The 15,721-nt window shown below is 34.1% G+C and overlaps 1 protein-coding gene across 1 annotated transcript in view; it reads left to right on the top strand.

Moving 5' to 3' along the window:
* The window catches only part of LOC109099880 (disintegrin and metalloproteinase domain-containing protein 11-like), a 44,070-nt gene extending 28,828 nt beyond the window's left edge, over positions 1 to 15,242 (top strand). Inside the window, exons 18-27 of the mRNA XM_042735233.1 lie at positions 2,719 to 2,799; positions 2,894 to 2,944; positions 3,281 to 3,344; positions 5,856 to 5,961; positions 6,090 to 6,209; positions 6,672 to 6,840; positions 7,378 to 7,492; positions 8,145 to 8,235; positions 8,760 to 8,777; positions 10,354 to 15,242. Coding sequence (XP_042591167.1) covers positions 2,719 to 2,799; positions 2,894 to 2,944; positions 3,281 to 3,344; positions 5,856 to 5,961; positions 6,090 to 6,209; positions 6,672 to 6,840; positions 7,378 to 7,492; positions 8,145 to 8,235; positions 8,760 to 8,777; positions 10,354 to 10,369 — 831 coding nt within the window. The 3' untranslated portion in view covers positions 10,370 to 15,242. The remainder of the gene's footprint in view (positions 1 to 2,718; positions 2,800 to 2,893; positions 2,945 to 3,280; positions 3,345 to 5,855; positions 5,962 to 6,089; positions 6,210 to 6,671; positions 6,841 to 7,377; positions 7,493 to 8,144; positions 8,236 to 8,759; positions 8,778 to 10,353) is intronic.
* The last annotated feature ends 479 nt before the right edge of the window (positions 15,243 to 15,721 follow it).

The following is a 15,721-nucleotide window of genomic DNA, read 5'->3' as shown; positions in this document are numbered from 1 at the left end:
AGATCATCGCTGGTCACACTGTGCGACATGGATCTAATAAACGTACGACATGCATGTAGACTGTATGATGATGACACCTATTGACTTGTAAGAAGAAATAGGAGCTTGAGGTAAGCAGTTTTATGTTTTAGCGCCATTTCGCATTGATTTCATGTCACATTTTTACTGGTTGTTCAGTAAACGTGGGTCGTAACTGCAAACACACTGTGTGATGATCATGCTGAATTTCTGACACTGCCAGAAAATTTTCGTAGGCTATCTTTGGTCGCAAGACTGTGAAAACGGCCATCTTTGAACCTCTCTCACTGTACAACCTAGGACCACCAATTAGGAGCCACGATCACAGAAATCGTCGCGATTGTTTCACGATGCCAATCTTTCATCTGGGACAGCCGAAAATCGTGCAGTGTGTCTCGGGCTTTAAAGGGGTAGTTTATTAAAAAATTTAAATTCTGTTATCATTTTCTCATCCTCACATCCTTCCAAAACTTTATGACTTTCTTTCTTCTGTGGAACACAAAGAAAATGTGAGTAATTACTGGTAATGAAATAAACTTTTAAGATTTATAAAGAATACAAAAGCACCATATAAGTAGACCATATAGATTTGTGCTATATTTCAAGTCTTCCATGACACCTGGATTGGGTGAATGGAAAAATGAATAATGTTAGATGGTAAAATATATTTAACTTTTGATATATATCCTGAGTTTTACATAAACTATTATACTGACCAACAACTGGCAAAACAACAACTGACAAGAAAACAAATCTAAATCTGCGCAGACTTATTACATCAAAGTACTGCGAGAGCTATAGTGAGCAGATGGCTCTGTATGCTTTCCAATCGCTCTCATGATACTTGGATGTTATACACCGACCTAATGAAAACGTAACACATGAAGCAAGTATTCACATGGCAAGATCACATATCAAAACAGGAAACATGACTTTGACAAACTTAAAAGTAAAAGACTAAACTAAAAGAGACATGCCATGTACAATTGCAGACATATTTTCTATAGTTGACATCTAAAGGATGCAAGTCTGAATTGTTCAGCAAATCTTTTCACAAAGTCATCTAAATTCAAGACCTTGGTGTTTTGACTCAATGCTGAGAACAGCCAAATTCAACAATCTACTACAATTAAAAACTCTGTTCACATGTGGCATGGATAACTGGTATTATAAGAGCTATTTTCTATAGCTTGAACTGTTCGAAGAAACATCCTCCAAAAAAGGATTCACTGCAAAAATACATCACTGTTTCTTATAGAGAAGCAATGAGTTCAACAGCCTTGGAGTGGTCAACAGATTTAGACTTTAGCTTCTCAGGCAAAATATAAATGTCACAACACTTTTTAGAAGAGCACAAGACTTCCAATTTGGCCTAACATGCCTTTTAATTCCATGGATCATTAAGTTGTTGTTGTTTTTCCTTAAAACTTGCCAAATACAGGCAATCCATTCATGACATTGCAACATTAAATGTCTGCAAGCACAGTGTGTTGCCACTACGTTACTAAAGCTCCTTTGATACATCGTCATGCATATTCCACTCCACTTTAAGCCATTTTCAATGGATGTAAGATCCGGATAAGAAAATGTCTTTCCAACAAAGAAAAGCAACCAGCTTTCTACCCAAGTAATTTTTTTTATCAGTCATTATTTCATCACATTTTCATCTCTACACATTGAAGCACCACTAAAAAGAATCTATGAAGAAATACCATTTTACTTGTTTGTAACTTACAGTATATGGCCACTCAGACCACTGACTTGAGATAATACTTTTAGATGTACTGTCGGATGGTTTCTATTCTACACCCAGCGGTACATTTGAGCATATTATCTCAGTGATATTATCTCATTCAGTCATTTCCCTCAAATCAACTCATCATGATAAAAAATTAAATAAATTAAAACACGACAACATTTACTTCCAGTACAGAGGCATTTTTTTCCCCAAGAGTTAAGTCAAACAGACAATTCTAAATAATTCCATTGAAACTCAATGCAATAACAATGTAAACGCAACTAAATTCAGCCATGACCCCAAGTTATCCCTTGTTAAAAATGCATTGAGCACATTATACTGTACATTTAAAACCATCAAGTTAATAATGCAAAGGAGAACAAGGAGAATATACAATATTTTTAATAGATTTTTAATTCATAAATAGACTTTGAAAAGCCTTTGATTACTAACTTAATCTTGTTAAGATTGATTCATTCACAAATCAGACTCTTCTAAGTTAGTTGACTCCATATTCAATCTACAATGGAGCTGTGCGTTCACTGGAGAGAAGGATCAGTGAATATCTTTTTAAATTTCAGCATGTTTCTCCCATCAATATATTGCTGTGTTCCACAGAAGAAAGAAAGTCATAAGGCCAATTCACATTGCTCCAGCAGATGCAGACCTAAGGCTGGTGTCACCAGATTACAGTTTGTCATTTTTCAGACATCCCAAGACATCCCAAATGCTAATTCTACAGGGCAAAAATAAGCACTAACCAACGTCAACAGATGCTGACAGGGTTACACTGATCTGACAAAACCCGACAAACATGTCTGTTGCTGTCTGTCGGCACAGTGTGAATTGGCCTATACTGCTTTGGAAGAGCATGAGGGTGCACTATTCATTTTTGAAGGGATTAGTCATCAGTCGATCTTTTTTTATAATTTAGTGTGATTCATTTTGTTTGTGTGTTGCAGTATGAGCAGAGAGGAGTGATCTGCAGGGATGCAGTGAATGACTGTGATGTGCCGGAAACATGCACTGGCGATTCGAGTAAAGTAATGATACATTTATATAAAATCATAATTTAAATCATCATTATCATAATAATGTAAGAAATTTACATATGCTTCTCATGCATTTCTCAAACAGTGCCCACATAATGTCCACAAACTGGATGGTTACATGTGCAATGCTGGACTGGTAAAATAATTTGCTTTTCTGTCTAATATAAACCTTACATGTTTCTTGCAACCATAGTACTATGCATTGTTACTGTATTTGTTTACATGATTTACTGCATAACACTGGCAGACATAGCTTGTTAAACAATTACATGGATAATATTTAAAGTAAAATTAATTTAAATGTTCCAGTGTAGGGCACTCAGTAATTTTTTTTGTTTGTTTGTTTGTTGTCCTGGCTGATTTGGCAGTTTGCTTGGACTTAGTTAAACTTTTCAGTATATGGACACAAAAGTGTTCAAAAGTGTATGTCGGGCTGCGTGTAGATGTGTAAGCTCTCTTCTTGCTCTGTCAGGGGCGCTGCTATGGGGGTCGCTGCAAGACCAGGGATGCCCAGTGTCAGGCACTCTGGAGCCACAGTGAGTAGAGTCTCTTATATTGTACAAAATGTATTGTTTATAATGAATATGATTAGGAATGAATATTAACTATGGATATAGACATTATGATTGATTCCAGCTGCTGATAATTGTTTTAGTCAGTGTAGATGCATACTGTTTAGATTTTTTGTTAAATCTCCAGTCTAATTTTACATGATTCATATAATGCTTCGTCAGTCATCAAAATATATTAATGTAAACAAAGAGATTAATGATTAATGAAACGTAAGAAGCCTGCAGAACTCTGCACTCTGATTTGAAGATTTGAGGTGGTTGTAAAAAGGAGTGATGATAGAGGCTCAAACGAGGAGCAGCAACTGGACTGTGCTAATAATGATAACCAGCATCAGACAGGATATTAGAGCTGTCTGAATTTGTCAGATAAATTTTCTTAGATTACTTGCTCCTATTCAGATATTGGTCTTCATGGCAACAAATGGTGGCTGTGATTACGTAGTGATTTTAAATTAGTGCAATGAATCTTTTAGAAAACTATTTTTATTGTTTTAAAAATGTCTGCTTACAACTTAAGAGTAACCTAGATGAATTAATACTATAAATGTATTGTTCATTGTTAGTCCCTAGTTGTTAGTTAGTATCCAAGGTTATTTTAAAAGAAACATGTTTTTAAAAAATAAATTTGAAAGAAAACCTTTCCATCACTGATAAGCTTGACACATACTCATACTCTATAGAACTACCCATTATACTCACCCACATCTCCATCAACATTAGTGACTTGTACTACTGATTTCAACCAGAATGGCAAAGAAATTTTCAGTTGTATTTGTCAGGGAAAGTGTCACATGAAAGTAACATGTTACACATAGTGCTACATTTTGTACATGAACAATTATGGCTGTTTTCTGTAAATTCAAATCATCACTGAATATAAAAAATATTGTAAATGATTACGAAATATGTCTCTGAGACAGTAAATACACAACAAAAATCAAATATACAACACACTAAAATACATAAACAATAAACATCAAATCTCATCACAATAACAAAATAAAAATCACATTGAAATATCTAGGAAATTTTTATCACGTTTTGTTTCAGTAGCACTGGTAAATTTCTGACCCTGAATGAGACCATTAAATGCTTCACTGTAAAAGACTGTACAGTAAAAACCCTTACCTGTATGACACGTTTATATTTTATATAAATTATTTTTTGTTGTTCAAGTGACTTGACATATTAACATTATATCACTTAATGAAATATATGGTTATTTGTAAAATATGCAGGCACCAATATGCTATCCCGTAATACCATATACATTATCACCATTTTTTTAGTCATTTTCTGGCAACCACAACTGGTAGTTTTATTGTAAATTTACTTTGATATTTTTTCCAGTGTATAGTAAGGTTTAATAAATTGAAAAACGAACAAACTGTAACAATGACAGAAAGAGCCACAAAGTATCAACTTCATATTTAAATCCGGTTTTTTTTTTTTTTTTTAAAAATTTAAAATTCACAAATTCTTTTCAAGACATAAAAAATGTTGTCAACCACATTCAGGGCATACATACAGTATAGGCTGCTTTACTCTTAGCATTAACATGTGACCTGTATCTGGATGTTGTCCACAAACACATTGAAAAGACCAGTGTAAATGCACTTCTGATCAGAATGTTATCCGATCAGCGTGTCCTGCTCCAGAGGTAGTCGAGGATGTCAGCGGAATGTAAATGCAATCAAGCTATCGTGTCTGCATTCGCAGGTCGACACCACTCAAAAAAAGACGGAGAACACTCTTGTGGAGCGCTAATGAGACTCCTACACTTATCTTTGATTTGTAAAATGTCCCGTGACTGAAAATGCTTTTCAAAAGAAAACTCACCCATTCAGGTTGACTTTGAGCAGGGCCATTCTCTGCAGACCTATTTAAATATTGCGCAGGAAAGACAGATCCGATCGGTTATCCAGATAGAAAAGTCAGTTGATGTTGCCAAGTGTAAACGCACCATGTTCTGATTGACTGATGATCCAATCTGCCAAGTGTAAACGCAGCCATTGTGTCTACTATAGTTTAAGTGCATGTACACATCTCTTGTTTAATTCTAAGGCTGTAGAAACACCAGGAAAGTCCATTAGTTCACTCGCTTTAGTCTGGACCAAATACAATGTAGATTTTTTTTTTGTTTGGTGTGGTTCGCTTTCACACTGCCCTTTTTGCAAGTGAACCAGAAACTGTAAACAAAACCACATGTGTGCTTAAGGTCATCTCTTCATTGGTTCATCCATTCAACCATACCAGAGTTCATTTGGAACCGGTCTGAGACCACTTCTTCAGTTGGGTCTCGGTATGGTTGTGTGGTCCGCACCAGAGTGCGACTGCTGTATTCACACCTGCCCAAAAGATCTGCACCAAGAGGGGAAATGAACTTGAGTTTGATTCAATCAAACCAAACAAGACAGGTGTGAATACACCCTAATACTAAAACTGTTTGGTTTATTTGACTGTGTGTGTCATTAGATGCAGCAGATCGCATGTGTTATGAGAAGCTGAACACTGAAGGTACGGAGCGTGGCAACTGTGGTCAGGACAGCAGCTCACACAGCTGGATTCAGTGCAATAAACAGTGAGTATATAAACAGCCAGAACACTATTGTAAACTTTTCAGTGATATCATTATTTCTCCCTTTGCTGGAAAGTTAATTTTTTTCCCTCTTTGTCTGTCTTCCACTGTTATTTCCAATTCTTTCACAGGGATGTGTTGTGTGGATTTTTATTATGCACTAATATCACAGTGAAACCACGGTATGGAGACTTAAATGGAGAAATCACAAGTCTTACCATCTACCATCAGAACAAGTACCTGGATTGTCGGTAAATGCATACATCAAGATGCTGGTTAAAATGAAATTAGGACTTTGACTGCTGCATTTGGTCTTAACTTGCTGAGTGTCTTAAAAATAGCTCTTTTAGTTTAAGAAATAACCCAATCTCATGAGAGGATACAATTACTTTATGAGTTGAATTAAAACAAAGCATTGTGAAAGCCCGCGGCAGGTGTTGACGCAATATGATTTCTGTCCAGTGCTCTGAATGTCAAAGTGAATTTGTAAAATGTGATTCATGTGGAAATCAGTGGGCAAAAAGCAAAAAAAACATACAGATGAGATTGTACAAATTCATTTGAAATAGTTAAAAATTGCCACAAGAGTGTGTTAGAAAATAAACACTGTTAATCTCCAGACCCCTTTGTTTTATTCTAGAGGAGCTCCAAGTAACCATCCCTACCTTGAGTGTGCATTAGTGTGTAATACTGAGCTGTTTGTTTATGTTCAGTGGGGGTCATGCAGTGTTGGAAGATGGCACTGATCTCGGGTACGTGGAGGACGGCACGCCGTGTGGTCCTAATATGATGTGCCTGGACCATCGCTGTCTGCCGGTCACCACCTTCAACCTGTCATCCTGTCCCGGGTCGTCCTCTTCTCACGTGTGCTCTGATCATGGGGTGAGCTGTTCTTCTGTGATAAATCACAGTCACATACTGTTTCGAGGGTTTATATAAGGTATATTCTCTCATCCTTTATTAAAATATTGCTCTGTTTTGTTCAAAGCGAGAGTAAGCAATTTTTTAAAAAAGCATTAATGTAAAATGATCAGATGTTGCAGGATATTGAAAAGTCTAAAAAGCTCTGAAAAGTCTGATGCTAGAAAGAAATGAAGGGATTTAGATAATGGTCAGCTTTGCTGTAAGCAAGAGTAAACAACTGATGTAAGCCAAGGTATTTATTTCCAGCTTTATGCTTATGATATTCTCTCCCTCTCTCTGTCTCAGACTGGTTGTAAAAGTGTTAAGATTTTCCAAGTTTAGTAAGCAGTGATTTAATTGACAGTGTTGACTCTGTTCACCATGTGTCAGATTAATAGCATTGTCTTATATTCTTTGACTGTCCTTTGAACGTTTTGCTACAAAGTGTATCTGTGAAGCCAAGGTATTTATTTCCAGCTTTATGCTTATGATATTCTCTCCCTCTCTCTGTCTCAGACGTGTAGTAATGAGGTGAAGTGTATCTGCGATGCAGACTATACTGGGAAGGACTGCAGTGTATATGACCCTATTCCAGACCCCCAGCCTCCAGACGGTCCTGAGAAGTACAAAGGTTCCCAACACATTCAGTCATGCGGGTGTTTGGTTTTAGTTGGACCAGCGTCTCTTTGCCTGTGTTTGGAATGGAATTTTTTAAATGTTTACTCAGGTTTCAGTTAGCTTCAGCACTGAGCCTTTACAGTTCAGAGATACAACGAGGAACTCTGTGTGGAAATCAAATCAGTCGAGCAGCTTATCAGTGGGTTTGCAATTGGCTTTTTGTCACGTTTTTGGAGTATTTGACTTTTGGTGTGTCCCATGCTGTGTGCTCATATGGAAAACTTTAATTTATTTATATATTTAATTTTTATTTACAATGGAGTCTCTTGATTTCAAAAAGTTTATGAAGCACTAACTTCTAAGCATATGCAAAATCATCAGTTATTTCTAAGATTCTGATAGTTTAGAAGCTCAAATAATTGTGTCAAATCAAATGTTACCACAACATGTCACTGCCTCCTCCTTCAGAGAGCATGAGCCCACTGTTTGAGTCAAAGCTAAAATCAATTAATACAGGAAACAGGAAGAGAAGAAATAAGACTAGACTAAAAACTAACCTTTAAAATGAAAGCGCATGACAAAATCATGATTAAAAATATATAACAAGAATATAACAGAAAACTAATGAGAAATGCATGTTTTTTGTTCTGTCTGTCTGTCCACAGGTCCGAGTGGTACAAACATCATCATTGGCTCAATAGCAGGAGCGATACTACTGGCAGCTATAGTATTGGGAGGAACGGGCTGGGGCTTCAAGTAAGACATCCACAATTACTGCAAAAAAAGCTGTTCGAGTAGCATTTTCCTCTTTTACTTCTTATTTCAGTTGTAAAAGAGCACAACCAATGACTTCCTGCCTTTTCAGCAGCCTTGGTTCTGGAAGTATTTTCCCTATTATTTTTTTTATAAGCTTTTCTAAAATGTTTTACTTGACCAAAAAAAACAAAACAAAAAAAAAAAATTCTGAAACATGAGATTAGAGAGCAAACAAAGTAAGCCTACAACTCATTTAAAGTATTTCTTCCACCCTAAACTGTATTTTAGTGTCAAGTGCAAAAAGTAGTTCTCTGATAGCTCTGATTAAATACATGGTCATGCACAGAAATGCATAAAACAATCGTAAAAACTTTTTCTTTTAATGCATTGCCCTATTATTTATAAGTTGCAGTAGATAATGTCTTGATCTTTTATGTGAAATGCAGCACAATTACTAATGTGACAATTACTTTTTCATAATTTAATTCCATTTTTTCTCTCTCTGTTTTGTTTCTTGATTACAGAAATATCAGAAGAGGAAGGTATGACCCTGCCCAAGAAGACATGTGATGTCATGCATCCATGTCCACCTGACACATACTGCACCAGCTGTTTTCACGTCTTCGCCTGCCCATTTAGTTTTATTTTATTCTGTTTAATATTTTTTTTTTAAATGTTTGCATTTCCTTCGTTACAAATTCATTTCAGTGCACCAATCAATACATCACATTTGTTCCCAAACTCCATTACATAGTTCCCCCCATAGTGATGCACTATAATGCAAGTCTTCCTCCCATAGTGATGGATGATTAAACTTTATATCTGATTTAAGTGCAATTCATGACTTGCTACTAAAATATATTTTTCTACAAAATTAAAAAACATGAATGCACATAAGTGAATTAGAAGTTTATAATTTTTAGAATTTCTTGAGGTATCAATAATTGTGATACACATTTTGGGGGGAAAATGTTAATAAATATAAGTTCTATTATTTTTATTTTTAAATGTTAATAAAAGCTATATTTTTGTGAATTCCCAGACAAAAAGAAGAAATAGAAAAAAGCTTTTTATTTTCACAGCATGTTTTGTTAATATTAACTATATGAGTGCAGAACATTGCTATCTGTGTCTACATCATCATGTAAACTGTGCTATGCAATATACTCAAATCTATTTTTAGTAATTTTACCATCAGTTTTATAAAATAGCAAGCCCTCAGGGTTTCAATTTGTCAGCTGCTCTTCATGTTTGATTTTTGGTTACTAAAAAAATAATATATTTACACAATACATGTAATTATATGAAAAAAAAATCTCATTAATCAATGTAGCAAATCATTCCTTTTATGCAGTGTACCTTTTTTCCAGATCATACTGAACTAACAATTAAGAAAGAAAGCAAATATGCTGAAATAACATAACATATAAATTTATTAAGAAATATTACACATTTTATTTAATTTTTTCTTTCTTTAATAAAAACCTCTTTTTAATTTGTAATAATTTGATAGGTTTTTCCAGTGTCTTCAGCTTCACTTTCTATCCTGTTAGAAGTATTATAAAATCCTTTACAAAACTACTAAAATAAAACTGGTGAAATTATAATATCAAAAGTTTAAAAGATGGTCAGCGTTGTGGTAATATGGGCGTCCCGAGTTCGAATCCTGGCTTGTGACCCCCCCCATCCTTCCTGTCATTACACTGTCCTATGTAAATAAAGGTAAAAACGACAAAAATAAATGTAAACAAAAGTTGAAAAAAGATAAAAATTAATAAAGGCTAAATTTTTTATTATTATTTATTTTATTTTATTTTTAAAGGAACAAGAATGTAAGTAAACTCTTAATCCCTCAAAGATGAGCAATGGTTGCATTTTTGGCTGTTTTTACAAAAATTCTTTAAATTACAACACAAGTCTATTTTTATTTTTTTTATTTATTTTTTTGTCTCAAATCACATTTCAATCACACAATTGCTTCAATTACTTCTTGATTAGAAATTACTCATATGGCCTTCATTTTGCAGGCAAATAAAGAAAACAAACAATGCACAGTGAGTTTCATTTAACATATTGCTTCTCCTCCTTTATTTTCCCTCATTTCTGTCTATTCTTCAGATCTGGAGGGGGATAAAGCATGTCATCTGCTCTTCTGTGCTTCTGCACTGTGTTCTTTAAACTTTGAGGGAAACAGAAGAAACTACAGATGTCTTCCACTCTCTCACCAAACTCCAGTGTCATGCTGTCCTGTCTTTCCGACTTCCTGTTACTGCCTGTCACCTGTTGCCTAGAAACACTCCAGTACATCCCATGGTAACATTTTTAAACTGATATCGATTTTACTGATGTTGGCTATTTGTATTGGGTTTTGGCTCTTTAAACCCAGCACAGAAACTGAAAAAAGTCATTATTTACTCACTCTTGTGCCGTTTCAAACCAAGTATGACTTACTTTGTTTCATGGAACACAAAAAGAGATGCTCAGAAGTGTTTGTTGAATTCCAAAAAAAAAAGGATCAAAAAAGCATCATAGATAGTCAATCCGGCTCATGCGCTTTATGCAGTCACTTCAGGTAGATAAATCAATTCAGAATTTTCAGTTCCTTTTTATTTCAAATTTTAATTTACTAATTGTGGTTCTAATCACATTAATCGAAACAGTCACTATGCATGACTATTTTAAATAAAGCCTAGACTTTTCAAGTACTCTCCATTCCATGGGGATAGATAGACAGACAGTCTTGTCTTCCCCAAACAGTTTAGAGGAAATATTTAGGGATTTCCCAGTGGAAATCCTGAAAAATGTATTCCCTTGCAATGGAATGTCTGCTAGAATTCCATGTTTACCCTCATGCTAGTCTGATATCTATAATCTTGCTGCTTTTACGGTCATCTAAAATAGTTAAAAAACATGCATAACCATATGAATGTACTTTTACATTAAAAAAAAATAAGACATTGCTTGTATGTGTTTAGTGTAGTTATACTTTTCATAAGCACATTGCTGTGTGAGGCAAGGCAAGGTAATTTTATATTTCATTTGTAAATCTTAAGCATAAGTGGAACACCGTTTGAATGCACTGAGCTGAGGATAAATATGTATGTATATAATGTATATGACAGCACTATTTTGCCCTTTGACTGTAGAACTAAATAACACAGTCAGATATAAGCACAAATACATATTTGGGGTAAGAATTTAAAAAAAAGTTGTACTGACACTAATATATTCAGTGGTAATGGGTAAAACAAACCATACAAAACCACAATAGTCAAAGTCAAATTTCCAGTCGTTTTTATGGTACAATAATCTTGTCCACTATACAGTATAAAGGTGCACTAAGTATTTTATTTTTTTTTCTTTATGATCTGCTGCCTGATGTCAAAGTGGACTGACGTTTAGTGGACTGACACGTATGATTCAAGGTTTTATCGTTTGAAATGGTTTTACTTTATTATTTGCTGCAACATTTCCAAATTTGATTTACATTCAGAAATAAGCAAGCATTTTGTATTTGTATTTGCTGGGTAATTTCTGGTATTCTGTGCTTTTGAACATCATAAAATGAGAAAATCAAACCGTTCTTTAAAATAACTTTTTGTGTACTTATAAGGAGATGTAAAACATTTTTAAAAAATGATTTTGGTCAAGTTCAGGCAAATGATTTGGTTACACTTTATTTTGATGGGCCACACATTCTAGACATTCTACTAACTATAAATGACTTTGCAAATAGGTCAACTAACTCTCATTAGTGTATTAGCAGACTACCAGGTTAGGGTTAAGGTTAGTAGAATAAATTGACATGTATTTAAATCACTTACAGTCAGAGCTGGGTAGAATACTTGAACATTGTAGTCTGTTACTGATTTCAAATGACATGACAAAGTTACTTACATATTCCATTACATTACACATTTTAGGTAACTCGTTTATCTCACTGATTTAAATAGGATAACCTTATACCATATTGATGTAAAGATACAAGAAAAAATATTGCATTCATTCTTATTAACAAAATCAAGTGCAATAAATATTACATTACGTCAAAGTTTCCCAAACTCGGGTTTGTGAAGGAACAGCATGGAGATCGTAAATTTAATAAAAAGCTAATAATTTATTACATCATAAAAAATGCAAAATTAAAATAAATCATTTTAAAATAATATGTAGTCATGTAATCAATAAAAAAGTAATTGTAGTCTGATTATAAGTGTTTTAAAATGTAATTCAATCTAATTACAAAAACATGGTTTTTGGAATCTGATTACATAATCCAGATTACATGTAATCAGTTACTACCCAGCTAAATTGGACTATCAAAATAGTGTTACTAATAAATTGAAGCATTCATGCCTCTAGGAACAAGTGAACAACAGTTTTAAAGACATATGATTTTAATGTATGGACATTGTGTATTTCTTTAAAAAATTCAAATCCCTTTTGTCCATTTAAAAACGTATCTGGCACTAAATGATTGAAATGTATATTATACAACATTTTAAGGCAGTAAGGTCTTTATTGGGGACACAAAATGCACCGAATACCAAGAATGACCCTGCTCATAAATCATAATCACAAGAAACAACATATCAGCTCCATGCTGCTTATTGATTCTCATGCACAGCCAGCAGGAGACACTGAATGTATTGACATCGGTGAACTTCAAGGCACAGAGGCAGAGTTTCATTTACACAGAAAATACAGAGTCAGACTGTCTGGGCCATCTCAACTCCATAATGTCAGACACAAAAATTCAAACTCAAATTGTACATATGGAAATTTTATTATTAGACTTTTATAATATCACTTTACCTAACAAAACCCAGTTCTAAAATTACATTATCCTTAAGGAATGGTGGGAAAACAGGAAGTATTAGCAATGGATTCGAAGAATTCTGTGATATTCTGATTGATTCAATTAGAAATTTAATTCAATATATGCAGCATATATATAAGCAAAATTATGTAAGCTAACCTGAAGTCTCTCTTGGCTAACTTTATTTCTAAGGCATAATGGAGACCTGTTCATGCCATTGTATAAATATCAAACTATACTAAATAAGGTTTATGAGAATGAGACTAGCCAGAGCATATTTGTAGAAATCTAATGTACCTTTTTATAGAATTACTGTTTAATTACAACTTAAGCATTTTTAACCTTTTCAACTTTTAAAAATGAAAGAAATACTGTAGAAGAGGAATGAGCCAGTAACTGAAATAAAGCGAGTAGTACACAGTGGATACTTAATTTAACGGTGATCTGATGAGTTTGGGAAAATCTTCTGAGATTTAAAATATCTATATGATCAGCAGGAATGTGTGTGTTTTTCCATACAAACACTACAACTGGCCACACGTTTGCAAATACTGTCTCATCACAACAATAAAAAAGTATCCTTGCAAACTTTAATTTTAGTAAAATTAAGATAAATTAGCAATATTTGTTAGTTCAGTTCAAAATTGTTTTCGCTTATTTTCTTGTGCCTTCAAAACTACCTTCAGCAGAGTTACATTCACCAATGATCAGCCTGTTCCAAAAGTTACTTTAGTGGTAAATGTGCTCATGCGTAAACTTATGAATTACAGTACAGCCCAAAATTGGATCTATTAGCAAAATTATACATAGTAAAATATATATACATAGTGAATATATATATATACATAGTGAATATATAAAACGCTTTCCTAAAATACATACAATACGGTCATGTATTCTCTGATAATGTAAATATAATGGATCTTTTAAAAACATGATCACACATCTACACCAAATATAGAGCATGTGCAAGATTCCAAAGAATGACACACATTCTCACTGGGTGAATTTTTTTTTCTTTTTTTTCTTTTTTTTTGCAATGTGAACGTGACATTCTGACCTACAACATCCTCAGCCTCATTTCAGGCAATTGATCATTTGGTTTGCATGTTTTTGAGGGACTGAAACTCTTGTTAACAAGCTACCAACTTGATAGATGCTGAGAGGAATTATTAAGGACAATCTATTAACGTAGCTGATACCGTATTTTACATGTATTGCCTTCAGTCACATTCCAAGTGTATTTCATTCACTGAGTTCCAGTGTTTTAGCTATTTTCTCCTTCTGTGTGATTTTAAACTATAGATTTCTATGTCTAAAGAGTTATTACAGAAATATTATACTTTGTAGGAATTTTCAGTCTGTTTGACTGACAGATTGAACGACATCTGAATAATCAGGTTCAGCTAAAGCTCACTGCAAATAAGAATTTTCCTCAATGATGCAACTCTATCTCAGTTCTGGTGGTTTGTAATTAACATCTCAATAACATCAATTAGCACTGTGGTAGAAAAAAGAAAAAAAACACATCCCAGATAAATGTAACAGCAGTTTTCTTCTTTCCACGAGCTGGCTTGATGAACAGGCTGCCATGCAGCAAATCAAAGCTTGTTTTGAAAATTGTTTCTGTCACTAATATGTTTCAGAAGAGGATTTCTCTGAATGCATCAGCTGTAAACGATGAAATTCATGCCAACAGCAACAGATCAGAACAATGTTTATGTACAGTATATTATTAATGTCTGTATGCAATGTATTTGTAACAAACAACACATGTACTAGACACAATTTTTGTCATGATTTGTCAAATTACAAGTATCTAAGTACAAGTATAAAACTTCAAGAGTAGCAATGTTTTATTGTATATTTGTGTATAACAACTGCCATAAAAACACGAGGATTCCTGGAGAAATGTCTTCCGGGGTGTGAGACTGTGTGTAAATATTGTAAAAGCTCATCTGAAGCTTAAACTAACTGAATGAAGGAGAGGTAGACACACCATTGTTTTGGTCCTCTCAACTGCCATACAAAAAGAGATTCTACTCAGCATGCGTGTGAGTGAAATGTTGTTCTTTTTCTCAGAGACGAGATGCAATGTAATTCTTTTTTTAATTTTAAAGAGAAAACACTGGCAATGTTGACAAGACACTTGCAAGTTAAGCTTAAATAAAGAAAGACTTGAACATTTCTTGTATTGTTTTTAATAGACTATTTTAAAGCCACCTTCCTTTAGTCCCACTCAGCCCGTTCCTGATGAGCCAATCACTGAAGACTAGTTAGTGGGAGGATCTCCTGAATAAAGGGAGAATTCAATTAGCAGAGCATTCAGTGTGTGAGAAAACATGGACAAAGCATCCATCCCATCTATCCATTTTCCAATGCTGACCCGGTCCTGCTAGCAAGTGGCTAAATGGACTACAGAAGTTGTTGGGGGCATTAAATGCTCAAGAACTCAATTATTTATATCAATTTCAGTATGCGAGTGCATTTTATTCAAACCTGGTTTCAGTCTCAATATATTTACAGACATCAGTGTTAAATTTATCAGAGGATGTAGATGACATAGAAATGTACAAAATGGATGTTCAAAAATACAAACAGAATTTTACATTTAAGGCATTTCATAATGTGAAAAGTGCTGTTCTATAGTAAACACTGCATATCAAG

This window comes from Cyprinus carpio, chromosome B12 (genome assembly GCF_018340385.1).
Source record: "Cyprinus carpio isolate SPL01 chromosome B12, ASM1834038v1, whole genome shotgun sequence".
NCBI lineage: Eukaryota > Metazoa > Chordata > Actinopteri > Cypriniformes > Cyprinidae > Cyprinus > Cyprinus carpio.
This window is presented reverse-complemented; position numbering and strand designations above follow the sequence as displayed.